This window comes from Cucurbita pepo, chromosome LG07 (genome assembly GCF_002806865.2).
Source record: "Cucurbita pepo subsp. pepo cultivar mu-cu-16 chromosome LG07, ASM280686v2, whole genome shotgun sequence".
Taxonomy (NCBI): Eukaryota; Viridiplantae; Streptophyta; class Magnoliopsida; order Cucurbitales; family Cucurbitaceae; genus Cucurbita; species Cucurbita pepo.
Window position 1 is genome coordinate 6158967 of NC_036644.1, and position 27574 is coordinate 6186540.

The 27574-nt window shown below is 36.8% G+C and overlaps 1 protein-coding gene and 22 non-coding genes across 23 annotated transcripts; 22 read left to right on the forward strand and 1 right to left on the reverse strand.

Annotated features, from left to right (window-relative positions):
- Positions 1-2281: 2281 nt before the first annotated feature.
- LOC111799129 (mechanosensitive ion channel protein 1, mitochondrial-like) lies at positions 2282-7428 on the reverse strand. Its single transcript, XM_023682537.1, has 7 exons — positions 7219-7428; positions 5588-6476; positions 5206-5483; positions 4754-4854; positions 4254-4361; positions 3215-3436; positions 2282-2540 (listed from the first exon to the last, which is right to left on the reverse strand). Exons 2-7 carry the CDS (start codon positions 6388-6390, stop codon positions 2451-2453), a joined length of 1602 nt encoding a protein of 533 aa, XP_023538305.1. The 5' UTR covers positions 6391-6476; positions 7219-7428; the 3' UTR covers positions 2282-2450.
- Positions 7429-9120: 1692 nt separating this feature from the next.
- Positions 9121-9194, forward strand: TRNAV-CAC. Its single transcript has one exon. It is a non-coding gene; the product is annotated as a tRNA-Val (tRNA).
- A 109-nt stretch (positions 9195-9303) lies between these two features.
- TRNAV-CAC lies at positions 9304-9377 on the forward strand. The gene has a single exon. It is a non-coding gene; the product is annotated as a tRNA-Val (tRNA).
- A 109-nt stretch (positions 9378-9486) lies between these two features.
- TRNAV-CAC lies at positions 9487-9560 on the forward strand. Its single transcript has one exon. It is a non-coding gene; the product is annotated as a tRNA-Val (tRNA).
- A 109-nt stretch (positions 9561-9669) lies between these two features.
- TRNAV-CAC lies at positions 9670-9743 on the forward strand. Its single transcript has one exon. It is a non-coding gene; the product is annotated as a tRNA-Val (tRNA).
- A 109-nt stretch (positions 9744-9852) lies between these two features.
- On the forward strand, positions 9853-9926 carry TRNAV-CAC. The gene has a single exon. It is a non-coding gene; the product is annotated as a tRNA-Val (tRNA).
- A 267-nt stretch (positions 9927-10193) lies between these two features.
- Positions 10194-10267, forward strand: TRNAV-CAC. The gene has a single exon. It is a non-coding gene; the product is annotated as a tRNA-Val (tRNA).
- A 109-nt stretch (positions 10268-10376) lies between these two features.
- TRNAV-CAC lies at positions 10377-10450 on the forward strand. Its single transcript has one exon. It is a non-coding gene; the product is annotated as a tRNA-Val (tRNA).
- Positions 10451-10559: 109 nt separating this feature from the next.
- TRNAV-CAC lies at positions 10560-10633 on the forward strand. Its single transcript has one exon. It is a non-coding gene; the product is annotated as a tRNA-Val (tRNA).
- A 109-nt stretch (positions 10634-10742) lies between these two features.
- Positions 10743-10816, forward strand: TRNAV-CAC. The gene has a single exon. It is a non-coding gene; the product is annotated as a tRNA-Val (tRNA).
- Positions 10817-10925: 109 nt separating this feature from the next.
- Positions 10926-10999, forward strand: TRNAV-CAC. The gene has a single exon. It is a non-coding gene; the product is annotated as a tRNA-Val (tRNA).
- A 109-nt stretch (positions 11000-11108) lies between these two features.
- TRNAV-CAC lies at positions 11109-11182 on the forward strand. Its single transcript has one exon. It is a non-coding gene; the product is annotated as a tRNA-Val (tRNA).
- A 109-nt stretch (positions 11183-11291) lies between these two features.
- TRNAV-CAC lies at positions 11292-11365 on the forward strand. Its single transcript has one exon. It is a non-coding gene; the product is annotated as a tRNA-Val (tRNA).
- Positions 11366-15119: 3754 nt separating this feature from the next.
- Positions 15120-15193, forward strand: TRNAV-CAC. The gene has a single exon. It is a non-coding gene; the product is annotated as a tRNA-Val (tRNA).
- A 390-nt stretch (positions 15194-15583) lies between these two features.
- Positions 15584-15657, forward strand: TRNAV-CAC. The gene has a single exon. It is a non-coding gene; the product is annotated as a tRNA-Val (tRNA).
- An 85-nt stretch (positions 15658-15742) lies between these two features.
- TRNAV-CAC lies at positions 15743-15816 on the forward strand. The gene has a single exon. It is a non-coding gene; the product is annotated as a tRNA-Val (tRNA).
- A 507-nt stretch (positions 15817-16323) lies between these two features.
- On the forward strand, positions 16324-16397 carry TRNAV-UAC. Its single transcript has one exon. It is a non-coding gene; the product is annotated as a tRNA-Val (tRNA).
- A 91-nt stretch (positions 16398-16488) lies between these two features.
- Positions 16489-16562, forward strand: TRNAV-CAC. The gene has a single exon. It is a non-coding gene; the product is annotated as a tRNA-Val (tRNA).
- Positions 16563-16796: 234 nt separating this feature from the next.
- TRNAV-CAC lies at positions 16797-16870 on the forward strand. The gene has a single exon. It is a non-coding gene; the product is annotated as a tRNA-Val (tRNA).
- Positions 16871-17225: 355 nt separating this feature from the next.
- Positions 17226-17299, forward strand: TRNAV-CAC. The gene has a single exon. It is a non-coding gene; the product is annotated as a tRNA-Val (tRNA).
- Positions 17300-17391: 92 nt separating this feature from the next.
- Positions 17392-17465, forward strand: TRNAV-CAC. Its single transcript has one exon. It is a non-coding gene; the product is annotated as a tRNA-Val (tRNA).
- Positions 17466-18551: 1086 nt separating this feature from the next.
- Positions 18552-18625, forward strand: TRNAV-CAC. Its single transcript has one exon. It is a non-coding gene; the product is annotated as a tRNA-Val (tRNA).
- Positions 18626-19395: 770 nt separating this feature from the next.
- On the forward strand, positions 19396-19469 carry TRNAV-CAC. The gene has a single exon. It is a non-coding gene; the product is annotated as a tRNA-Val (tRNA).
- The last annotated feature ends 8105 nt before the right edge of the window (positions 19470-27574 follow it).

Consider the following 27574-nt stretch of genomic DNA (forward strand, 5'->3'; position numbering starts at 1 on the left):
TTTTTTTTTTTTTTTTTTTTTTTTTTTTTTTTTTTTTTTTTTTTTTTTTTTTTTTTTTTTTTTTTTTTTTTTTTGTGGAAATTATGATGTTTAACTAGCTAATATATATTTTGTGATGTCTAAGGTTGGTTGGATGGAGAAAACAACTAGTGTGGAAACCTTACCAGTTTTAAAGCCTTGAGGGTAGTCCGAAGGAGAAAATCTGAAGAGGATAATATCTACTAGCGGTGGATCTGGGGCGTTACAAATGGTATTAGAGCCAGACACCGAACGATGTACCAGCTTTTTCGCTGTTCCTCGAAGGGAGGTAGACACGAGGCGGTGTGCCAGTAAGGACGATGGCCCCGAAGGGAGTGGATTTGGTGGCGGTCCCACATCGATTCGAGAAAGGAACAAGTGCCAACGAGTGAGGACGCTGGCCCCCGAAGGGGGGTGGATTGTGATGTCCCAACATTGGTTGGGGAGCCGAACAAAAACACCATGGGCCTAGTAAGGATGATGGCCCCGAAGGGAGTGGATTTGGTGGCGGTCCCATATCGATTGGAGAAAGGAACAAGTGCCAGCGAGTGAGGACGCTGGCCCCCGAAGGGGGGTGGATTGTGATGTCCCAACATTGGTTGGGGAGCCGAACAAAAACACCATGGGCCTAGTAAGGATGATGGCCCCGAAGGGAGTGGATTTGGTGGCGGTCCCATATCGATTGGAGAAAGGAACAAGTGCCAGCGAGTGAGGACGCTGGCCCCCGAAGGGGGGTGGATTGTGATGTCCCAACATTGGTTGGGGAGCCGAACAAAAACACCATGGGCCTCGAAGGGGGTGGATTGTATGTCCACGTTGGTTGGGGAGGAGAACAAAACAAGGCTTCCCAAGTTTGTCCTAAATTTGCTCTTGGGAATTTGATCTAAGGACCCTATTAGAGAATAAGACATTTAGATAAGAAATCACCTCAAAAGGAAGCAATCCAACAACCTCAAACGATAAGAAATAACCTCAAGGGAAAGTAAGATTCAGATTATTTTGTTCATCAAATATCTTAAGGCAAAAATACTTGTTCGAGATTCAAATCATTCTACAAACAAAATCGATTATATAAAATCAATCTAAAAATATAGCCCTAAACTCCATGAAATGCCTTTGGAATAAAATTAAAAATATAAAAACGAAAGGGGTAAAATTGGTAAATGAAATTCTCGAATTATTTTATTTACCAATCATTGAATTCGAGAATTTTAATGATTGGGCCAATCATTAAAATTCTCGAATTCAATGATTATTTAATGAGAATAATACTAAAATGCCCATTTGCCGTTGAGTTTCTACTTTCTAGGATCTTTTGCCAAAAATAGGAATCGGAAGGGTAGAATTGGTAATTAAACAAAGATCGGCGGTTAAATCGTTGACTCTGCCAGTTGTGGAAGGGCCCACGAGAAAAACAATGGGGGCGGAGAGAAGAAAAACATGTGGGGCCCACCAAGTCACGTGCAGCGGATCAAATTGCGGGCTGTGAACCGTTATGTCCGACAAACGACACCGTTTTGCTTGGGGATTAAACTAAATTAGGAATCTAGGATGTTATCCGACCATGACAAGAATAGAATATTGAATCTTTTAATTTATATTTAATATATAAGTTTTTAAAATTTTAATTTTAAAGTATATTTTAAAATTGAAGAAAGAATGATTAAATATAAATTTTAATTTTATGGATTTATTAAGATTTAAAAAAATAATAATTTAAATTTTAATAAATTATTTAATACAAATTTGAAAGCTCATGAATTAATATCGTGAATTTAAAAAAAAAAAAAAAAATTTGAATCCACGTCATCTTGCATCATATATTATATCATGATTTTAAACTATATAAATCTCATACATTTCTATATCATATGTATGGAGATACTTTTATGTTATGATTAGTACAAACGTATATTTTACGACATTTTTGTTTACTATGATATTATGTGAGTCCTATACCTCCGTGGTGTCCGGCATCCCGTTAGCCAGTGGTAGCTTGATGAGGCAAGCCCAAGGGGTATGTGAGCTTACCTAGCGGGCCCATGTGTGCGTGCATGAGTTGTGTATAGGAAAATACTACACATCTAATCCTGTCTCGACTGAAAAGTTTCTTAAACCATGCCACAATGTTTTCAAAAGGATAGGTTCTATCATATTACGTGTGTGTGCATTTTTCAACCGTAACAGGAAGATTACTTATTAAACATTTCTTATATATATATATATATATAAAATAGTAAGGTAAAATTATTTCGAGAAAATGGTAGAAACACCCTTAAATTGTGTACTCATTTCAATAACATCCCTCGAAAAAAACATCCTTGAAAATTTATGGCTGTCCAGTCACATCGTGGCATGGGAATAGCTTAAGATCAATTCCGTTAGTACGAGACTTACCTTTCGAAGTACGTTTGGCATCTATCACTTGTTCGTCAGTTACCCAAGGTTGCACCATTTTCTTTCATGATCTGTACTGACTGGAGGAGAATATCTTGCTCTGTAGAGAAAAGTTCTTCTTTACCCTACATAAATACAATTTTCAAGTATGAAACTCTAACGTTTGAAGGGACAACAAGTCGAGGAGTTCGAGGAGGATATGATGTTGAGGATTGTAGGGAGGAAGACCCACGTTAGCTAATTAAAGGAAAGATCATGGGTTTATAAGTAAGGAATACATCACCATTGGTATGCAAAGCCATGAGAGCTTATGCTCAAAGTGGACATTATCATCATACCATTGTGAAGATCTACGATTTCTAACATGGTATCAGAGCCATGCCCTTAACTTAGCCATGTCAAAAGAATCCTCAAATGTCGAACAAAGAAGTTGGGACCCTCGAGAGTGTAGTCAAAGTGACTCAAGTGTCGAACAAAAGGTATACTTTGTTCGAGGACTCCAGAGAAAGGAGTTGAGCCTCAATTAAGGGGAGGTTGTGCAAGGGCTCCATAGGCCTTAGGGGAGGCTCTATGGAGTACTTTGTTCGAGGGGAGGATTGTTGGGAGGGAGTCCCACGTTGGTTAATTAAGGGAATGATCATGGATTTATAAGTAAGGAATACATATCCATTGGTACAAGGGATTTTGGGGAAGCTCAAAGCAAAGCCACGAGAGCTTGCTCAAAATGGACAATATCATACCATCACAGAAAGAGTCGTGATTCCTAGCATATGACACTCAAAATATTAGACTGACTCACCATCCTTTTAAGGTTGCAACCAATTGTCAGCTCTGCATACGAACTTTCAATTTGAGAGAGGAAGCAATAAGGAGCCTCCTTGCCCAAGAATACCTTAGGGTGAGACCTAAGCATACTCTTAATATCATCTGATATCTTAGAAACCGTACTAAAATCAGCAACTTGGAAAGGAATTTTCTTTGTGATTGCACGCCATTGCGCCCGCGACTTGTTTATAATTACCTGTAAATATTAGAATCCCATTTAACCACACAGTAAAATTGATCAAAATCACCATCGCAGTCCTCGGCATAAATTCAAGAAACGGGTTGAAAAATGTGGGACCAAATGAACAAATACCTCCATTACATAATCAACTAAGAGATTCATGCGAAATCATTAAAACACAACAAATCATATGCCAAACATATCCCTGCATGAATTAAAGAATCAAACATAGATTAAATGATCTAGCATTACAGGAAAGTTTGCCGAGTGAAAGATAAGAACAATCGCCATTCGTGTCGTGACTATTGACCATCTCCAAGTCCGAAAAGTTGAATATTGGTCGATTTTTCTCCATACGGGAGCTAAAAATGGTATATTTTTTAATAAAATTTATAAAGATATCAAAATGGATAATTAACTTAATTTAGAAATCTACTTGCGAGACTACCAGAAAAATGAAGTTGGACGTATTCACATGCTCTTCATGAGGAAAGGCATCGAGAGGACAACAAATTTACTCTATCTTCTACACTAATTTCAAATAGAAAGCCAATATCACTTAAATCTCCATGATAACAAATGTATTTAATCATATTATTGGCAACACATCTTCATGACAACAAATGTACTTAATCAAGTTATTGGCAACATATGCATCGTTCGGCTATGGAAACTAATAGTCAAATATGCCTCGACTTTTAGTAAACAATTTAAATAAGGGAAGCATTGAGTTCAGGAACAAAAATAAAACGACCATGAAGATAATGATGATATAGTAAATAAATAAAAAATCCAAGCACAAAAAAGCAAAAAAGAAAAAAAGAAGATTCACCTGGCTAGAAAAGAGAGAATTTGGAACAACGATTGGGAATTTTTCAGCACTTAATAATGATGTCGTCATGAGGCCCATTTCAATCACTTGGCCTTCAATAGCACCAGCCTGCAAATGGAAAATTGCAAATCGTTCGTTTTTGAAGTTGATGAGAAAGAACAAATAGCACAAACTTGCAGAAACAATCTATAAGTTTCCAGCAATTTGTTCAACGCCATCATCTCCCAGTAAATGCAAAGAGAGATCAATGACTGAAAAGTACACATGGATTTGATAGTATACAAAGATGAATGTCATCAAAAGACCAAGCATCATTGACATATCAACTTCAGTGACGTTTTTATTAGGAGAATAAGAATGATAGTAGTAAAAGGAGGAAAAAAAAATGAAGTCCCACTTCAAATATTCCAACTTTTGTGGATCGTATGTGCCCCAACAATGCTAGATACAACTTGGTTCCTTGCCCAAAGATAAAAGAGAAAAAAGTATGATTTACACACCTTAATTGTATCTCCAAGTGAGAAGGGTTGTGAAAACTGCATTGTTAAGCCACTTAAAACATTTCCAAGTATATCCCTCGCAGCAAAAGCAGTGGCCACTCCTGCAAAGAAGTCGGAGATTTAAATCATGCTATACATATTTCGGGTTATTAAAAATATGCAAGCCTGATTACCGCTCTAAAAACCAAAGCATACCATTACGAAGAACATGATTGTTATCTTGAGCATAACTCCACTCCACAACAATACAAAAAGAGCTACATCGGTAAGGTTTAATAATCAAGAGAAGAGTTTTCTCTCTTTTTTTTATTTTAATTTGAAAAAAGAACGATGAACAATGTTAAACCTTCGGCCCTACCAATAAACAAATCAAGTGGAGGACACATGACAGCAAACTAGGAATCAGTCAAACGAAAGTAAAACTGCAAAGCCATTTGGCAGCAAGCTCTCACCTCCAATGCCACCAACTGTCAACATAGATTGAACAGCCACCCCAGATGCCTCAGCCAAAGCCATTAATCCGATTGCAAATAGGCCAACAGATGAAACTTTGTCGAGGGTAAGTAACTTTTCCCGATCAAGCCCTGAAAAATTTTGGGAGGCCAATGCTCGAGAGAACACATTTGTTTTCCAGCGATAAATAAACCATACAAGAGAAAGGATGACAGCCCCCCTGCACGCCTGTGATACAAACTCTGATGCTATGGCAGTTGGTGCAACCATCTTGCCACTGCAAATCAAAGTTTAGACAAATGTTTCAAGCAAAGATCAAGCACACAGCCATCAAACCATTGTGTAATTAAAGAGAAATATGTTGAAGTTTGAGTCACTAACATTTGAGAAAATGCATAGAAGGTAACAAGATATCGCAAAGGATCCTCTAAGGCACCCCAAAAGCTTTTCTCATAGGGAATTTCCTCAATTGATGTGCTTCCAGAAAGTATGGCAACAGGACTTCGCATTGAATACTTGTGGAATCTCCTCAAAAGCCTAGGCATTACCACCCAAGCCAAAAGAGTAGCAGTTAAGGTCATACCAACAGGAGCAATTTCATTTTTCAGATATGGATGTGAATCTAGGATCTTATCTACATGAGGAGAGAATTCATCAGACACTTCTCTAGCCTTCTGTCCGGTAAAAGATGCTGCATCGACAGCACTCTGCCAACCATCCTTGACTCTTTCAAGCCAGTCTCTTCCAACATCGGGGGGGTTACTGATATCTGCTTCAACACCAGAGGAAGCTAGTGGAACACCAGTATCTCCAGTAATATCCGCTTTCCTGCTAGAAGTCGATGAATAGAATCGAGGGTTTGACAGATAGCCAAGAGACGTAGGAGGGATAGTGTTCCAATATTTCACTGGAGATGCGGGGGAAAAAGTAGCAGCGGGATGTGTACCATAACTTGGTGTGTGTAGACGACATACAGAGGGTGCTCTTAGGAAACCAGTACGTGAGACGTTCTTCAAGCTGTGAGATTCATCTTTGTAGTATTGTTTATTTAGAACAACACTCGGTCTAAGAACTCGGTTAACATACTCAGAAATCTTTGTGTAAGACTTGCAATATTGAAATGAGCACGGATTCAAATAAGATTTGGAGGCACTATAAATCGAATTGAGAATGAAAAGCCTCATGCCAACCAGTGATACAATTCAGCACACGTCCAGTAAATTCCGTAAGAACCAAACTGAACTCAAGATTTATCAATTGAGTTCCAAAACTGCAAGAAAAAACACTCAGCTATGGAAATCCAAGAACAAATTGATTCAACATCACAAAGAATTCACAGCGAGACACATAATAGAAACACAACCAGCATAATTACTGGCTACAATTACATCCATGTACCCAAAACCATAATCTGGAAGCAAACAAATGGAAGAAAAATGAGAAAAATCATAAAAAAACCGAATCAAATGACTCAAATCACATCTCCTATCCTTACTACACTGCCAGTAAAACAACAATCAAACACAAGTAACTGTTAAATTGAAACGAAATCTTCTCCAGTATAATCTTGCAACTAGAACATACGTCTGCAGAAAGTTCAAATTCACTAACCTGTTATAGAGAAATCTGAATGAAGCAACAATTATTTCTAATAACCTATTCAACCTGATTCATGATCTTCTCACCCGTCTCCATCCTTTGGGACTTCCTCTCTATATCTATACTTTCCTTTCACTATCGCAACTCTCCTTTTACTTTTCCCACGTCTTAGTCTCTCGATTCTGCTTTTGCCAACCACCCCCGAATTTTCGAACGTTCTTTACGAGTATCTTTCACCGTTTTTTGTTTATCATTTTGGAACAAACAAATTCAGAAAATTAATGTAATTAAACCAATGGATATAAATAAGGTTGAAATTGTTCAGTCAATCAATCAAGCTAGGAATTAAAAAGAAAAAAAAAATCAAACAGGAGAGTAGAAATTGGTCGAATAGATAGAGATTCGAAGAATACCAATAACAACAAGAGAGTAGAAGATCGAGGGAGACTGCAGCGGCACGAACGAAAGAAAGATCACGGCGGCGGCGGCGGCATTGAAGAGGAGAGAAGCGGCGGCGACACTGAGCTGGCGAAACGGCGGAGGAGGCGCCGTGCAGAAGACTAAGGTATGGCGTGGAGAACGAGTCAGGTATCAACTGGGTGAATTCTCTCCGATAGACAGGATTTTAAATCCAACTAATTTTTTAAAATTATATATATATATATATAAATTATATATTATATTTATTTGATTTTATAACAATTTTTAATAATTTATAAATTAACAATTTTTTTTATTAAAAACAAAAATTTTAATAAATAATCCAAACCATTCATTGTTCTGATCATGATTGTTAGATGTGTTATGCATGTTATGTCATCTTATAAATTATACTATGTTGTACTATGTCATGTTATATGTTGTGTTCTGATACGATTATGTCATGTCGTGGAACTATATTATAATTTCTATGATGCAAAAACATCTCTATACTTTATAATATACATGTTTACCATGATATTATGTGAGCCCTGTTCTTCAGGTGTTCGGTAGTGTGAGCGCGCACTAGCTCAACGAGCCATGTCTAGGGGTACATATACGAATCTACCTAGTGGGTCCATGTGCGTGCGTGTGGGTCGTGTGTAGATAAATACTACACATCCATGCACAAACTTAAAAGTGAAGCCTAAGATCATGCATAATGTTTTTATGAAAGGATAAATCTCATCGTATTGCATTTGATTGCATTTTCCCACCTCAACCGTGAGGTTTCTTACTTAAAATACTCAAGTCACGTGCTACTCTTATTTTTCAGGTAAAGGTAAGACACCCCTGTACGGATGACAACGTCACGCTGAAGGCCATGAGATCAAAGTTAGGGTAGTTGCATTAAGCCCCTATAGTACATTCATGGGTATTTTAACCCTGGTGATATACATGATTTTGGTGATCGGTCATACACCCACGTATTGGCACAACAAGAATAGTAAAGGTCTATCTAACATGAAAGCAAGTAAAGGGGTTCGGAATGGGCATGTGGTCATAAGCAATACATCTTGTACAAGCATGATCGGGACATCCAACATGTGGCTACAGGTAACACGTCTTAGACATGCATAACCATAACACTCGACTCAATTTGCTAATTTTGTGTTGTCGTGCAAACAACCATAACCAAAGATATTTCTTGAACGTCATATATTGTAAGCAAGATTATTTAAGAAACAAATTTGAAACCCTAATCAAATCGACCACGTCTACGTGTCAATTACCATCATTTGAATTTTTCGTGGTCCACATTAGTTTTCATTAAATGTGCTAGTGTAGTAGTTTTAAACCATTGTATTGTTGAAACATTTCAAATTTAAAACATAGTTTTAATACAAGATCCAAATTTTAATTATGTATATCAAATTGAATACCTTCATTATAAATTGTATACTTTTTTTGTATTAAATATTAGTTAGGAAGAAAACTAATTTGCATTCATAGAACACAAATATTAATTTTTAGATCTATGATTTTGTCTGGGTGATGTAGTTGGTTATCAGGTTAGTCTCACACACTAGAGATCCCGTTCAAACTGAGGCTCAGACATTTTTAAAATTAAATATTTACTTTTTTCTTAGATTTAAACTCTCGATATATGAGTGTTGGTTCGACTTCAAAGCGTTAATTGTTCAAACCCAGACTCAGACATCTCTCGATATATTATGAGTGTTGGTTCGACTTCAAAGCGTTAATTGTTCAAACCCAGGCTCAAACATTTTTAAAATTAAATATTTACTTTTTTCTTAGAACATTCGTAGTTTAAGAAATCTCTCGATATATGAGTGTTGATTCGACTTCAAAGTGTTAATTTGGAGTTTTTGCTTGTCTGGGTGGTGTAGTTGGTTATCACGCTAGTCTCACACACTAGGGGCCCCCGGTTCAAACCCGGACTCAGACATTTTTAAAATTAAATATTTACTTTTTTCTTAGAACATTCGTAGTTTAAGAAATCTCTCGATATATGAGTGTTGATTCGACTTCAAAGTGTTAATTTGGAGTTTTTGCTTGTCTGGGTGGTGTAGTTGGTTATCACGCTAGTCTCACACACTAGAGGCCCCCGGTTCAAACCCGGGCTCAGACATTTTTAAAATTAAATATTTACTTTTTTCTTAGAACATTCGTAGTTTAAGAAATCTCTCGATATATGAGTGTTGATTCGACTTCAAAGTGTTAATTTGGAGTTTTTGCTTGTCTGGGTGGTGTAGTTGGTTATCACGCTAGTCTCACACACTAGAGGCCCCCGGTTCAAACCCGGGCTCAGACATTTTTAAAATTAAATATTTACTTTTTTCTTAGAACATTCGTAGTTTAAGAAATCTCTCGATATATGAGTGTTGATTCGACTTCAAAGTGTTAATTTGGAGTTTTTGCTTGTCTGGGTGGTGTAGTTGGTTATCACGCTAGTCTCACACACTAGAGGCCCCCGGTTCAAACCCGGGCTCAGACATTTTTAAAATTAAATATTTACTTTTTTCTTAGAACATTCGTAGTTTAAGAAATCTCTCGATATATGAGTGTTGATTCGACTTCAAAGTGTTAATTTGGAGTTTTTGCTTGTCTGGGTGGTGTAGTTGGTTATCACGCTAGTCTCACACACTAGAGGCCCCCGGTTCAAACCCGGGCTCAGACATTTTTAAAATTAAATATTTACTTTTTTCTTAGAACATTCGTAGTTTAAGAAATCTCTCGATATATGAGTGTTATTCGACTTCAAAGTGTTAAGGTGTAGTTGGTTATCACGCTAGTCTCACACACTAGAGGCCCCCGGTTCAAACCCGGGCTCAGACATTTTTAAAATTAAATATTTACTTTTTTCTTAGAACATTCGTAGTTTAAGAAATCTCTCGATATATGAGTGTTGATTCGACTTCAAAGTGTTAATTTGGAGTTTTTGCTTGTCTGGGTGGTGTAGTTGGTTATCACGCTAGTCTCACACACTAGAGGCCCCCGGTTCAAACCCGGGCTCAGACATTTTTAAAATTAAATATTTACTTTTTTCTTAGAACATTCGTAGTTTAAGAAATCTCTCGATATATGAGTGTTGATTCGACTTCAAAGTGTTAATTTGGAGTTTTTGCTTGTCTGGGTGGTGTAGTTGGTTATCACGCTAGTCTCACACACTAGAGGCCCCCGGTTCAAACCCGGGCTCAGACATTTTTAAAATTAAATATTTACTTTTTTCTTAGAACATTCGTAGTTTAAGAAATCTCTCGATATATGAGTGTTGATTCGACTTCAAAGTGTTAATTTGGAGTTTTTGCTTGTCTGGGTGGTGTAGTTGGTTATCACGCTAGTCTCACACACTAGAGGCCCCCGGTTCAAACCCGGGCTCAGACATTTTTAAAATTAAATATTTACTTTTTTCTTAGAACATTCGTAGTTTAAGAAATCTCTCGATATATGAGTGTTGATTCGACTTCAAAGTGTTAATTTGGAGTTTTTGCTTGTCTGGGTGGTGTAGTTGGTTATCACGCTAGTCTCACACACTAGAGGCCCCCGGTTCAAACCCGGGCTCAGACATTTTTAAAATTAAATATTTACTTTTTTCTTAGAACATTCGTAGTTTAAGAAATCTCTCGATATATGAGTGTTGATTCGACTTCAAAGTGTTAATTTGGAGTTTTTGCTTGTCTGGGTGGTGTAGTTGGTTATCACGCTAGTCTCACACACTAGAGGCCCCCGGTTCAAACCCGGGCTCAGACATTTTTAAAATTAAATATTTACTTTTTTCTTAGAACATTCGTAGTTTAAGAAATCTCTCGATATATGAGTGTTGATTCGACTTCAAAGTGTTAATTTGGAGTTTTTGCTTGTCTGGGTGGTGTAGTTGGTTATCACGCTAGTCTCACACACTAGAGGCCCCCGGTTCAAACCCGGGCTCAGACATTTTTAAAATTAAATATTTACTTTTTTCTTAGAACATTCGTAGTTTAAGAAATCTCTCGATATATGAGTGTTGATTCGACTTCAAAGTGTTAATTTGGAGTTTTTGCTTGTCTGGGTGGTGTAGTTGGTTATCACGTTAGTCTCACACACTAGAGGCCCCCGGTTCAAACCCGGGCTCAGACATTTTTAAAAGAGGCCCCCGGTTCAAACCCGGGCTCAGACATTTTTAAAATTAAATATTTATCTTTCTTAGAACATTCGTTGTTTATTTGTTTGGGTGGTGTAGTTGGTTATCACGAATGTTTAAGAAATCTCTATATATGAGTGTTTGTTTGTTTGGGTGGTGTAATATTTACTTCTTTCGTTGGTTTGTTTGGGTGGTGTAATATTTACTTCTTTCTTAGGTTTGTTTGGGTGGTGTAATATTTACTTCTTTCTTAGGTTTGTTTGGGTGGTGTAATATTTACTTCTTTCTTAGGTTTGTTTGGGTGGTGTAATATTTACTTCTTTCTTAGGTTTGTTTGGGTGGTGTAATATTTACTTCTTTCTTAGGTTTGTTTGGGTGGTGTAATATTTACTTCTTTCTTAGGTTTGTTTGGGTGGTGTAATATTTACTTCTTTCTTAGGTTTGTTTGGGTGGTGTAATATTTACTTCTTTCTTAGGTTTGTTTGGGTGGTGTAATATTTACTTCTTTCTTAGGTTTGTTTGGGTGGTGTAATATTTACTTCTTTCTTAGGTTTGTTTGGGTGGTGTAATATTTACTTCTTTCTTAGGTTTGTTTGGGTGGTGTAATATTTACTTCTTTCTTAGGTTTGTTTGGGTGGTGTAATATTTACTTCTTTCTTAGAACATTCGGTGTTTATTTGTTTGGGTGGTGTAGTTGGTTATCACGAATGTTTAAGAAATCGGTGTAGTTGGTTATCACGAATGTTTAAGAAATCTCTCGATATATGAGTGTTTGTTTGTTTGGGTGGTGTAGTTGGTTATCACGCTAGTCTCACATTCTATAGGTCTTCGATTTAGACCTGGGCTCAAATATTTTTCTAGTCTCACATTCTATAGGTCTTCGATTTAGACCTCGGCTCAAATATTTTTAAAAGTACATATTTACTTAAGAAATCTCCCTGACATATGAGTGTTTATTAACTTCAAAACATTAATTTGGAGACTTTGGTTGTGGGTGGTGTAGTTAGTTATCACCTTAGTCTTTGGTTCCGACCTTTTAAAAATTAAAATTTACATTTTTTTCTTAGGACATTTGTAGTTTAAGAAATCTCCCAACAATAAAGTGTTGGGTGAAGTTTGTGAAGAGGGAATGGGCTAGGTGGTATCTTAAAATATGGGAATGGGCTCCGTGGTCTCTTAAAATATGAGTATTGATTCGACTTCAAGCGTCTTTGTGACGGGTGAAGTTGGTGAAGAGGGCAATGAGCAATGTAATGAAGAGGGCTCTCGGTGGTGAAGTTGGTGAAGAGGGTAATGGGCTAGTTGTTGAATGGAAGCACGTTTTTAAGAAAGTGAGAAAGTTGAAATTAAGATTGAGTTACTTAAGTATTTAAAGTTTTCCAACCTTATTATCTACCTGAATATTAATTTCAATGAAGCGCCTGAGCCACAAACCTACTAAATGATTTATGTTGCTAATGAAATTTTAGGAGAAGATTCAATAAGACATGATTATGTTATGCATGAAATTTGGTGATTATTAGGTTATAATAACGGGCTAAACCAAGTGTAAATGTAAAAGGACTAAAATGCCCCTGTAATTATGTAACACTAACTTATGACTAAAGTGATTTCTAAATGATATGAAATTTGATGAGGAGCCTCATGTCAGGGTGTAAAGGGATTACACAAAATTACTAGGCCATTGGAATATGTTGAAGAATTAAACCAAGATTTGAGGTGTTAAATGACCACAAGACTCTTATGAATATTCTAAGATGTTTTCAAGATCGTAAAAGACAGACTCATTTATGATATTAAGGGTAAGTATGCAAGATTTTAAGGGGAGTATGACAATTTTGAAATGTGAACTAAAAGGAAAAGTACGAAACTACCCCTCAAGTCACTTTATAAGAAATCAAGATTTTTATGAATACTCAGTGACCAGTTGTTTAAGATAGAATTATGCATACAAAGAAATGTCTGACATACTTGTTAAGAATTTTTCTTAGTTGTGCTTCAAGACTTAATAAAGAATTCTTAGAATGAGAACCCGAGTTATTCCAAGATTAGAGCACTTTATAAGGGTGTGCAAACCTTAACGTGGCAGACGCGTTTTAAAGTCTTGAGGAGAAGCCCGAAAGAGAAAGTCTAAAGAGGACAATATCTGCTAGCGGTAGACTTAGGCCGTTCCAAATGGTATCAGAGCCAGACACTGGACGATGTGCCAACGAGGAGGCTGTACCCGGAAGAGGGTAGACATGAGGTGGTGTGTCAATAAGGACGCGGAGCCTCGAACGGGGTGGATTTTATGGGGTCCCACTTCGATTGGAGAAAAGAACGAGTGCCAGCGAGGACGCTGGGCCCCAAAGAGAGGTGGATTGTGAGATGGTATCAGAGCCCAACATTGGACGATGACGATGTGCCAACACAAGTAAATATTGGTTTCCATAGAATGGAACGTAGGAGAGAGAATTTACCCATAGAGTTCTTGGACTGTACTCTCAAAAAATATGCACGAATGGAGACAAAGATAGTAGAAATGCATATTGAACATGAGAAACAGATGATGCAAATGCAAGCGGATGCATTTCAGAATCAAATACAGATTTTGGTGAATTGGATAATGGGAAGCCATTTTTGTGGAGGTTGACTTGATTTCAAAGTTCAAAAATCGAAATTTCGCTAAGGATAAATTGGTGACACCATCTTAAGCTAATTAATTAAGTGACCCTTCCGTCGTAGGTTATGAGTGTATGTTACATGTTGGCACGTGTCCGTAGCTTCACTCGTGTAATAAGTTGTATGTTTAGATCGTTATGATTTAATACGTAAATGTTATGCAATGTGATATCATGCTCTCTTTGAATGAATTGATATGTGTTATGATGTTATGTCTTATGTTATGTTCAGATTGCATTAAGTGATTGTTATGAATACCTGCGGTATGATTTGCACGTTATGAACCGTTATGTTGGAAACATGAAAATATTAAGTTATGCCTTGTGAATTGCATGTATAGCATGATATGAATGACATGAAATATAACTTCGGTATAAATATTTCCATTGTTGATTCAAGTTTAAATCGTTATTTTTGAATTTCATACCCTAGTCTCACACATTAGAGGTCCCTCAGTTCAAACCTAAACTCAGACATTTTTAAAATTATGTTTTTACTTTTATCTTAACAACATTTTCACTGCACTCTGGGTGGTGTAATTGGTTATCACGTTAGTCTCACACACGAGTGGTCTCCAACATTTTTAAAATTATGTACATTTTCACTTCAATCTGCCTGGGTGGTGTAGTTGGTTATCACGTTAGTCTAACACACTAGTGGTCTCCAATTCGTACTTGGGTTCAGACAGGGTTCAGACATTTTTAAAATTATGTTTTTTACTTTTTCCTTAACCACATTTTCAATGTTGATTCAAGTTCAAATCATTATTTTGGAATTTCACCTTGTCTAGGTGGTGTAGTTGGTTATCACGCTAGTTTCACACACTAAAGATTATTTTAGAATTTCACCTTGTCTTGGTGGAATTTCACCTTGTCTAGTGGATTTTCACATTGTCTAGGTAGTAAAGTTGGTTATCACACTAGTCTCACACACTAGAGTTCCTCAGTTTTAACCTAGGCTCAGACATTTTGAAAATTATGCTTTCACTTTTAACTTAACAACATTTTCACTCTTGATTCGAGTTCAAATCATTATTTGGAATCTATCACGCTAGTCTCACACACAAAGGTTATTTTGGAATCTTAGCTTGTCTGGGTGGTGTAGTTGGTTATCACGCTAGTCTCACACATTAGAGATCCCCAGTTCGAACCTGCGCTTCGACATTTTGAAAATTATGTTTTTACTTTTTACCACACATTAGAGATCCCCAGTTCGAACCTGCGCTTCGACATTTTGAAAATTATGTTTTTACTTTTTACTTAACAACATTTTCACTGTTGATTTGAGTTCAAATCGTTATCATTATTTTGGAATTTTTTACTTTTCACTTAACAACATTTTCACTGTTGATTTGAGTTCAAATCGTTATCATTATTTTGGAATTTTAGCTTGTCTGGGTGGTGTAGTTGGTTATTATGCTAGTCTCACTAGAGGTCCCCAATTTGAACCTGGGCTCAGACATTTTGAAAATTATGTTTTTACTTTTTAATTTAACAACATTTTCACTGTTGATTCTAGTTCAAATCGCAATCATTATTTTAAAATCTCAGCTTGTCTGGGTGGTGTAGTTGGTTATCACGCTAGTCTCACACACTAGAGGTCTCCAGTTTGAACCTAGGCTTAGACATTTTTAAAATTATGTTTTTACTTTTAACTTAACAACATTTTCACGTTTGATTCGAGTTCAAATCATTATTTTGGTTTCTGAGCTTGTCTGGGAGGTGTAGTTGGTTATCACGCTAGTCTCACACACTAGAGGTCCTCAGTTCGAACCTAGGCTCAGACATTTTTTTTTAAAATTATGTTTTTTACTTTTAACTTAACAACATTTTCACTGTTGATTCGAGTTCAAATCGTTATCGTTATTTTGGAATCTTAGCTTGTCTGTGTGGAGTAGTTGGTTAGCACGCTAGTTTCACACACTAGAGGTCCTCAGTTCGAACTTGGTCTCAGACATTTTGATTCTAGTTCAATCGCTATCATTATTTTGGAATCTCAGCTTGTCTGGGTGGTGTAGTTGGTTATCGCTAGTCTCACACACTAGAGGTCCTCAGATCTTAACTTAACAACATTTTCACTGTTGATTCGAGTTCAAATCATTATTTTGGAATCTCAGCTTCTCTGAGTGGTGTACATTTTCACTGTTGATTCGAGTTCAAATCATTATTTTGGAATCTCAGCTTCTCTGAGTGGTGTAGTCGGTTATCACGCTAGTCTCACACACTAGAGGTCCCTAGTATTTTCACTATTGATTCGAGTTCAAATTGTTATCGTTATTTTGGAATCTTAGCTTGTCTGGGTGGTGTAGTTGGTTATCACGCTAGTCTTACACACTAAAGGTCCTTAGTTCAAACTTGGGCTCAGACATTTTGAAAATTATGTTTTTACTTTTAACTTAACAACATTTTCACTGTTGATTTGTGTTCAAATTGTTATCGTTATTTTGTAATGCTAGCTTGTCTTGGTGGTGTAGTTGGTTATCATGCTAGTCTCACACACTAGAGGTCCCTAATTCAAACCTAGGCTCAGACATTAAGAAAATTATGTTTTTACTTTTAACTTAACAACATTTTCACGGTTGATTCTAGTTCAAATCGCTATCATTATTTTGGAATCTTGTAGTTGGTTATCACGCTAGTCTCACACACTAGAGGTCCCCAGTTTGAACCTGGGCTCAGACATCTTTAAAATTATGTTTTTACTTTTAACTTAACAACATTTTCACGTTTGATTCGAGTTCAAATCATTATTTTGGAATCTTAGCTTGTTTGGGTGGTGTAGTTGGTTATCACGCTAGTCTCACACACTAGAGGTCCTCAGTTCGAACCTGGGCGTAGACATTTTGAAAATTATGCTTTTACTTTTAACTTAACAACATTTTCACTGTTGATTCGAGTTCAAATCGTTATTTTGGAATCTCAGCTTGTCTGGTTGGTGTAGTCGGTTATCGCGCTACACTAGAGGTCCCCAGTTCGAACCATAATTTTGAAAATTATGTTTTTACTTTTAACTTAACCACATTTTCACTGTTGATTCGAGTTCAAATTGTTATTTTGGAATATCAGCTTGTCTCACACACTAGGTCCCCTATTTGAACTTGGGCTCAGACATTTTTTAAATTATGTTTTTACCATTAACTTAACAACATTTTCACTGTTGATTCGAGTTCAAATCATTATTTTGGAATCTCATCTTGTCTGGGTGGTGTAGTTGGTTATCACGCTAGTCTCACACACTAGAGGTCCTCAGTTCGAACCTGGGCTCAGATATTTTGAAAATTATGTTTTTACTTTTTAACTTAACAACATTTTCACTGTTGATTCTAGTTCAAATCGCAATCATTATTTTAGAATCTCAGTTTGTCTGGGTGGTGTAGTTGGTTATCACGCTAATCTCACTCACTAGAGGTCTCGAGTTCAAACCTGGGCTCAGACATTTTAAAAATTATGTTTTTACTTTTAACTTAACAACATTTTCACTTTTGATTCGAGTTCAAATCGTTATTTTGGAATCTTAGCTTGTCTGGGTGGTGTAGTTGGTTATCACGCTAGTCTTATACACTAAAGGTGTCCGATTCAAACCTCAGCTTAGATATTTTTTAAATATATGCTTTTTTTCTTAGAACATTCGTACTTTAGGAAATCTCCCGACATATGAGTGTTGATTCGAGTTCAAAGCGTTAATTTGAAGTTGTTGCTTGTCTGGGTGGTGTAGTTGGTTATCATGTTAGTTTTACACACTAGAGGTACCTAGTTCAAACTCAAGCTTAGACATTTTGAAAATTAAATATTTACTTCTGTCTTAGAATATTCGTACTTTAAGAAATCTCCCGACATATAAATGTCGATTCGAATTCAAAGTGTTAATTTGGAGTTTTCGGAAGGTGTAGTTGGTTATCAAGTCAGTCTCACACGCTAGGGGTCCTTAGTTCAAACTTGAGCTCATACATTTTTAAAAAACTTAAATATGAGTATCAATCAAACTTAATTTGGATTCTTGCTTGTCTCGGTGGCAATGGGCAAGTTGGTCTCTCAAAATATGAGTTTTGATTCGACTTTAGGGCAACGGGCTAGTTGTTTGAGGGAAGCAAGTTTTTAAGAAAGTGAGGATGAAATTTTAGGAGGAGAAGACTCAATATGACATGATTATGTTATGTATGAAATTTGGTGATCGTTAGATTATGATAACGGGTTAAACCAAGTGTAAGTGTAAAATGACTAAAATGCCCCTATAATTATGTACCACTAGCTTATGACCATTGGAATACGTTGAAGAATTAAACCAAGATTTGAGGTGTTAAATGACCAAAAGACTCTCATGAAGATTCTAAGATGTTTTCAAGATCGCAGAGGACANCATTATTTTGGAATCTTGTAGTTGGTTATCACGCTAGTCTCACACACTAGAGGTCCCCAGTTTGAACCTGGGCTCAGACATCTTTAAAATTATGTTTTTACTTTTAACTTAACAACATTTTCACGTTTGATTCGAGTTCAAATCATTATTTTGGAATCTTAGCTTGTTTGGGTGGTGTAGTTGGTTATCACGCTAGTCTCACACACTAGAGGTCCTCAGTTCGAACCTGGGCGTAGACATTTTGAAAATTATGCTNGTGTTAAATGACCAAAAGACTCTCATGAAGATTCTAAGATGTTTTCAAGATCGCAGAGGACACTCATTTATGATATTAAGGGTAAGTATGCAAGATTTTAAGGGGACTATGACAACTTTAAAATGGGAACCAAAAGGAAAGGTACGAAACTACTCCTCAAGATACTTTATAAGAAATCAAGGTTTTTATGAATACTAAGTGACAAGTTGCTTAGGAAATGTCGNTTTCACTGTTGATTCGAGTTCAAATCGTTATTTTGGAATCTCAGCTTGTCTGGTTGGTGTAGTCGGTTATCGCGCTACACTAGAGGTCCCCAGTTCGAACCATAATTTTGAAAATTATGTTTTTACTTTTAACTTAACCACATTTTCACTGTTGATTCGAGTTCAAATTGTTATTTTGGAATATCAGCTTGTCTCACACACTAGGTCCCCTATTTGAACTTGGGCTCAGACATTTTTTAAATTATGTTTTTACCATNTAAGAATTTTTCTTAGTTGTGCTTCAAGACTTAACAAAGAACTCTTAGAATGAGAACCCGAGTTATTCCAAGATTAGACCACTTTGAAGAACGAAAGTTTCTTTTAGAGACGTGATGTAACCACCATAATAATAANGTCTCACACACTAGAGGTCCTCAGTTCGAACCTGGGCTCAGATATTTTGAAAATTATGTTTTTACTTTTTAACTTAACAACATTTTCACTGTTGATTCTAGTTCAAATCGCAATCATTATTTTAGAATCTCAGTTTGTCTGGGTGGTGTAGTTGGTTATCACGCTAATCTCACTCACTAGAGGTCTCGAGTTCAAACCTGGGCTCAGACATTTTAAAAATTATGTTTTTACTTTTAACTTAACAACATTTTCACTTTTGATTCGAGTTCAAATCGTTATTTTGGAATCTTAGCTTGTCTGGGTGGTGTAGTTGGTTATCACGCTAGTCTTATACACTAAAGGTGTCCGATTCAAACCTCAGCTTAGATATTTTTTAAATATATGCTTTTTTTCTTAGAACATTCGTACTTTAGGAAATCTCCCGACATATGAGTGTTGATTCGAGTTCAAAGCGTTAATTTGAAGTTGTTGCTTGTCTGGGTGGTGTAGTTGGTTATCATGTTAGTTTTACACACTAGAGGTACCTAGTTCAAACTCAAGCTTAGACATTTTGAAAATTAAATATTTACTTCTGTCTTAGAATATTCGTACTTTAAGAAATCTCCCGACATATAAATGTCGATTCGAATTCAAAGTGTTAATTTGGAGTTTTCGGAAGGTGTAGTTGGTTATCAAGTCAGTCTCACACGCTAGGGGTCCTTAGTTCAAACTTGAGCTCATACATTTTTAAAAAACTTAAATATGAGTATCAATCAAACTTAATTTGGATTCTTGCTTGTCTCGGTGGCAATGGGCAAGTTGGTCTCTCAAAATATGAGTTTTGATTCGACTTTAGGGCAACGGGCTAGTTGTTTGAGGGAAGCAAGTTTTTAAGAAAGTGAGGATGAAATTTTAGGAGGAGAAGACTCAATATGACATGATTATGTTATGTATGAAATTTGGTGATCGTTAGATTATGATAACGGGTTAAACCAAGTGTAAGTGTAAAATGACTAAAATGCCCCTATAATTATGTACCACTAGCTTATGACCATTGGAATACGTTGAAGAATTAAACCAAGATTTGAGGTGTTAAATGACCAAAAGACTCTCATGAAGATTCTAAGATGTTTTCAAGATCGCAGAGGACACTCATTTATGATATTAAGGGTAAGTATGCAAGATTTTAAGGGGACTATGACAACTTTAAAATGGGAACCAAAAGGAAAGGTACGAAACTACTCCTCAAGATACTTTATAAGAAATCAAGGTTTTTATGAATACTAAGTGACAAGTTGCTTAGGAAATGTCGACATACTTGTTAAGAATTTTTCTTAGTTGTGCTTCAAGACTTAACAAAGAACTCTTAGAATGAGAACCCGAGTTATTCCAAGATTAGACCACTTTGAAGAACGAAAGTTTCTTTTAGAGACGTGATGTAACCACCATAATAATAAATAATAAATAAATAAATAAATAAATAAATGATAATGATAATAATAATGGTAAAAAAAACAAATAAATAAATAATAATAATTAAAAAAAATGGTGACCCATCACTCTTGCTCTTTACCATAACAATTCTTTCCCATTATCCCTCTTCAACCAACTCCCCTATGGAAACTTTGAGACCTCTCCCTCTCATTCTTCGGCGTATCCCAATTCGACTGACGAAGTTGTTGCTCCTCCCTGCCCGATAGTTTTGCTACGCCCACACTCCTCCATAACAACTACAACACCTCCTCCAACGGCTCGACTGCTCTAGCAGAGTCGTATTCAGCTTCCGGTGGTTTTGATCTACAAGCCAGCCGACGACGAGATTTCCTGGCGGCATGTTCATCTACACAACAATACAGTGCTTTTTGGGAGGTCGACAATGTGAGAATCCCACATTGATTGGGGAGGAGAACGAAACACCCTTTATAAGGGTGTACAAACCTTTCCATGGTAGACTCGTGTTAAAGTCTTGAGGGGAAGCCTGAAAGAGAGCCCAAAAAGGACAATATCTGCTAGCGGTAGACTTGGGCCATTACAAATGGTATCAGAGCCAAACATTAGATGATGTGCCAGCGAGGAGGCTGTACCCCGAAGGGGTAGACATGAGGCAGTGTGCCAATAAGGACGCTGGGGGCCTCGAACGGGGTGGATTTGATGGGGGTCCCACATCGATTGAAGAAAGGAACGATTGCCAGCTAGGACGCTGGGCATCGAAGGGGGTGGATTATGAGATGGTATCAGAGCCAGACACTAGATGATGTGCCAGCGAGGAGGCTCTTCCCCGAAGGGGGTAGATATGAGGCGGTGTGCCAGTAACGACGTTGGACCCCTAAAGGGGTGGATTTGGTGGGGGTCTCACATCGGTTGGAGAAAAGAATGAGTGCCAGCGAGGACGCTGGCCTTGAAGAGAGATGGATTGTGAGATGGTATCAGAGCCCGACACCAGACGATGACGATGTACCAACCCAAGTAAATATTGTTTTCTATAAAATGGAATGTAGGAGAGAGAATTTACCCATAGAGGGACTCTACTCTCACGAAACATACAGGAACGGAGACAAAGATAGTAGAAATGCAGATTGAACATGAGAAACATATGATGCAAGCGGATGCATTTCAGAATCAAATGCAGATTTTGTTGATGTTTGGGGCTTTTGCAACATACTAGTGAATTGGATAATGGGAAGCCATTTTTGTGAAGGTTGACTTGATTTCAAAGTTAAAAAATCGAACTTTTGTTCAAGGATAAATTGGTGACACCAGCTTAAGCTAATCAAGTAAGTGACCCTTCTATCGTAGGTTATGAGTGTATGTTACATGTTGGCACGTACCCGTGCACGTGTAATAAATTGTATGTTTAGACCATTATGATTTAATACATAAATGTTATGCAATGCGATACTATACTATCTTTGGATGAATTGATATGCATTATGATGTTATGTGTTATGTTATGCTCGGATTGCATTAAGTGACTGTTATGAATACCTATTGTATGATTTGCACATTATGAACTGTTATGTTGGAAGCATGAAAACATTACGTTATGCCTTGTGAATTGCATGTATAGCATGATATAAATAACATGAAAGACGATAAATAACATGAAATATGATAACGGAATTATATTTAGTAAATGGGCTAGTGATGGATATGTTGGCCCATTTACTAAAGAGATCCGGCCCATTTAAGGCCCACCGACCAATCTTTTAAATATGGCTAACAAAGCCCAATTAATAGCAAATCTAGCAAAAATATTAATAATTTGTACATATGGTAAAAATTGTAAAAAAAAAAAATTTTATCGATCTTGGTCATCATTTACTAGGGTAGTAAATAAAATTAATTACCCACTTGTCATCATTTAATAAAAATATAATTTCATGTGACACTCTCGTAAAGTATAGGTTTCTATCAAATATGTCGATAATCTATGGATGTACATGAGCTTCCCTTACGGGTTGTAATAGTAGGGATGAGCGGATATGACTATTCAACCAAACCTCTAATTAAGTTTAGGGTTTTCTCCATTCCTCTTAGTCCTTATCCTCAGGATCGCTCTCTTTAGATGTAGTCTCGGTTTATTCATGTACCTCTCCTTTATTCGGGTGTCACATGCTCACCAACTTCTGCTTTGGTTCGTCCTCGAACCACATCTTACTTGGAGAGGTACCGCTTTGATACCATTTGTAACGACCCATGTCCATGGAATCCAGATTCGACATTTGATGTCCCCGACATTCTCCTTCATCCTCTTCAACATAGTCACGTTACTCATTCATTAGTTCTAAGAATGAAGACTATTCTCATAGGGCAACACAAGTGTTGTAATGGCCTAAATCCATCGGTAGTAGATATTGTCCTGTTTAGGCTTTCCCTTTCGAGAAGGTTTCCACACCCTTATAAATGGTGTTTTGTTCTCCTCCCCAACCAAGGTGGGACATCACAATCTACTCCCTTCGGGGCCCAGCGTCCTCGCTGGCACTCTTTCCTTCCTTCACTCGATGTGGGACCGCCACCAAATCCACCCCCCTTCGGGGCCCGGCGTCCTTATTGGCATACCGCCTTGTGTCTACCCCCCTTCGAGGAACAGCGAGAAAGCTGGTACATTGTCTAGTGTCTGACTCTAATACCATTTGTAACGGCTCTGATTCACCGCTAGCAAATATTATCCTCTTTGGGCTTTCCCTTTCGAGCTTCCCCTCAAGGCTTTAAAACGTGTCTGTTAGGGGAAGGTTTCCACACTCTGATAAAGTGATATGAACCAAGAGATATCAATCATACAATATACTTCAATGAAGATGTGAAGAAAAAGTTGTCAAAATTATCAAAAGATGTTTCAACTCATGCTACATTGAAGAAGAATGAAGTTTGATTGTTGTAAATTTTGGGTGGGTTACAATTTAGAGTAATTTAGAGTTATTGTATTTTTAGGTTACATTTACATAATGGCTCATTATGGCCATTAAGTATAAATGTTACAACTCTTGGAATGCCTTTAGTAGTTTCATTTTGAGGCTATATAAAGCCATGTATGTTGTATTTGTAAGAAGACTTAGAAAATATATTAAAAGAAGCATTTGTGCTTTTCTTTAGCCAATGGCTAAGTTTCTTTGCAATTCTATGTAGTTTAGATTGCATGTAGAATCATTCAAGCTCGACATGATCAATCTTGCTTGTGGAGTGATTCGAATCTCAAACAAGTGTTTGAGATATTTGATCAACAAGAGTCATTCAAGCTAGACATGATCGATCTTGCTTGTGGAGTGATTCGAATCTCAATCAAGTGTTCTTGCCTTGAGATATTCGATCAACAAGGTAATTCGAATCTTATTCCCCTTGTAGTTGATTCCTTATCTTATCATAAAGTGTGTTTTGTTCTCCTCCCCAACCAATGTGGGACATCACAGGTCTTTCCAGCATGCTTTATCCTCACTCACATGCATCCTAAGAAAATCCCAAGAGATCACCTAATATATAATTGCTCCATAACTAAAGCATACTTAACCATAGAGTTTCTATGATTGAGCCATAAAAAAAGAATGTGAACCTTGCTGGTGCACGTAGTATAGGTAGAACTTTCAATTCTTTTACGCATTCCTTAATCATCCTATACTCACGACTAGTCTCATTTAGACGTGGTCTCAGTCATTCATCTACCGTTCTTTTATTAACACAATTAAAAAAAATCTTAAAAATATAAAAAAAAAATCGAAAGAATTTAAAGTGAGTTTCTAATTTCACATGGTGTAATGATACTAATTCCAATTTGTTTTCTCCATTGAGAACATGTTGTTTGACTATAACTCTTCATGCTCGAGATTCAGATCAAGATTTAAAATTCGAATTCGATACCGACATTTTCTTACAACATGACTTGATTACTTTTAAGAGTGAAGAATATTCCCACAAACTAAGTTAGTTATTTTAGAATACTTTGTCTTCAGTCACATATTTTTTTTTAAGAGTGTTCAAAATATTCAATGTCCTGAAAAACTCGATCAACCCAACCCATACGGTTTGGGTTGAGTTATGAACTTATTTAGGTTCAATTGGGTTAGATTCAAATAAATGAAAAGTTTATAAATTGAGTTCGTTCATGGTTTCCCTCAAACTAGATTGGGTTTTATGGTTAATTTTAAAATATACATTTTTTTTTTGTCATCGATACTATATATACATTTTTTTTTATTTAATTTCAAATTTATTTTTTTTTATTATTTATTCTCCCACCACTCTTAAAAATAATTTTTAAGTATTTGGAAGGTAATTTTTCAACATATATTTTGAAGTTCTGCGTTCCAAAATTTAATTAAATGTTCAAAAATAAATAAATATTTTATGAACTAACCTTTTACTTCTACTAAAACAAAATTTTAAATAAATATAATTTTTAACTATTTGGAAGGTAATTTTTCAACATATATTTTGAAGCCCTCGCGTCCTTTCCGGTCCTCTCGTACTAGGGAAAGGTCCTCTCAATGTTCTAACGCCCACATCGGATATGGACTGGACTGTCTCACGACGTTTTAAACTCAGCTCACGTACCACTTTAATGGGCAAACAACCCAACCCTTGGAACATACTACAACCCTAGGTGGCGAAGAACTGACATCGAGGTGCCAAACCTTTCCGTCGATGTGAGCTCTTGGGGAAGATCAGCCTGTTATCCCTAGAATAACTTTTATCCGTTGAGCGACGACCCTTCAACTCGGCACTGTCGGATCACTAAAGCTGGCTTTCGTCCCTGCTCGACGGGTGGGCCTTGCAGTCAAGCTCCATTCTGTCTTTGCACTCGAGGATCAATCTTCGTCTGGCTCGAGGAAACCTTTGCACACCTCCGTTACCCACTGAACTATTTTACTTTTACTAAAAACAAAATTTTAAATAAATAATTCGAAGACCCAAACCAACCCAACTCAACTCAAAATATTTATTGTTAGGTTGAGTTGAATTTTATTATTTAATAAGGGTTGTGTGGGTTAAAAAAGTTTACAACCGGAACAATTGAATTGAGTCTAGAGAATCTCCCAACCTAACCCGACCCAACCCAACCTAACCCACCTAGCATAGGATTATTTTAAGTGTACTGTGTTTATATAGATACTACACTCAATTCTTGTATCAATTTTCTTAGCCATTATCTCATATCAGCAAGATCACTCTTATTCGAACGTAGTCATGATTCATCAATGTACCCCTCCTTTAGTCGATTCACGTGCTGATCGACCATCTAATTTCGTTCTTCCTAAATATCTTCATCTCCAATCAATCATAGAAGGGTGTGAATGAGAATTGCCAAAAGAATTAGGGAAACAAAATCAAACAAAAACGTGATTCATAAGATGGAGAGAAAGAGTAAAACCTTTGCATTCAAGAACTTGCATTGCATGACAAATGATTCCTTATGGACCCATAAGAGTGTGGAAAGCAAGAAAAGCAAAACCCTAAAGTTTGAAACTTTCAAACTTTCTAAACCACAAGAGACGTTCTTCGAGTGAGTACGATGATGGTTTCCAAAATGTCGGGTCAAAGACATTTGTCTTTGACACTCAACTATGTGTTGTTTTAATTGACTATCTTAATGAATAAAGGTCAATGGGTTTGAATTTGAATGTGAAAATCTTATTACGGTAATGAATGTAAAACGAGGAATCTAATTAATAAAACGTGTTCTTTGTGTCACATAAATGTTTTCTTTGAACGTGGTAGGGGATCGAGAAGTGACGAGAAATGGTTTCGTGTATAAATTTGACTATGGGTTTGTTTAGGTGTGAAAGGTGGAGGGACTCGTAAGAGGTTTAGACAAAAAACAAAAAAACAAAAAAAGACTATGTTAATTCTAAGTTCGATTAGGTGAAAGGTGGAGGGCCTCAAAGTTGACTAGGCTTTAGACCTATACCTTGAGCTAAAAGCTCGAGCATCGACTCAACCAACCTATGTTCCTCAACTCAGAGAGGAGGTGAAAGGTGGAGGGCCTCAAAGTCGACTAGGCTTTAGACCTATACCTTGAGCTAAAAGCTCGAGCATCGACTCAACCAACCTATGTTCCTCAACTCAGAGAGGAGGTGAAAGGTGGAGGGCCTCAAAGTCGACTAGGCTTTAGACCTATACCTTGAGCTAAAAGCTCGAGCATCGACTCTACCAACCTATGTTCCTCAACTCGGAGAGGAGGTGAAAGGTGGAGGGCCTCAAAGTCGACTAGGCTTTAGACCTATACCTTGAGCTAAAAGCTCGAGCATCGACTCAACCAACCCATGTTCCTCAACTCGGAGAGGATGTCTACATGTTTAGTTCAACTTCTTTCGGTTCAAATCAAGGGAGAAAGTTAGAAACAATAGGTCAGCATGATAGAGATGTATTCCTTACTAATACATCTTTGTTCGACACTTAAGTCACTTTTGACTACACCTTCGAGGCTCACAACTTCGTTGCTCGACATTTGAGGATTCTATTAATATGGCTAAGTTAAAGACATGACTTTGATACCATGTTAGGAATCATGACTCTCCACAATGATACGATACTGTCCACTTTGAGCATTGTCTCTCATGTCTTTGCTTTGGGCTTCTCTAAAGGGTCTCAGACCAATAGAGATGTATTCCTTCCCATGATCACTCCCTAAATTAGCCAATATGGGACTCCCTCATGCCCAGAAATCATCAATATAAACTTCTAGCGGATATTTCTCTTAACCTTTTCTCTCTCTTGTTCTTTGTGTTTTTTGTGTTCTTCATCTAGATCGAGTGTATGTGTTATGCAATCCTAACAATTACGATATCATTATAAAAAACCATAAAACCTATAAAGAATATGAATAAAAGAGTACCGATATCTTA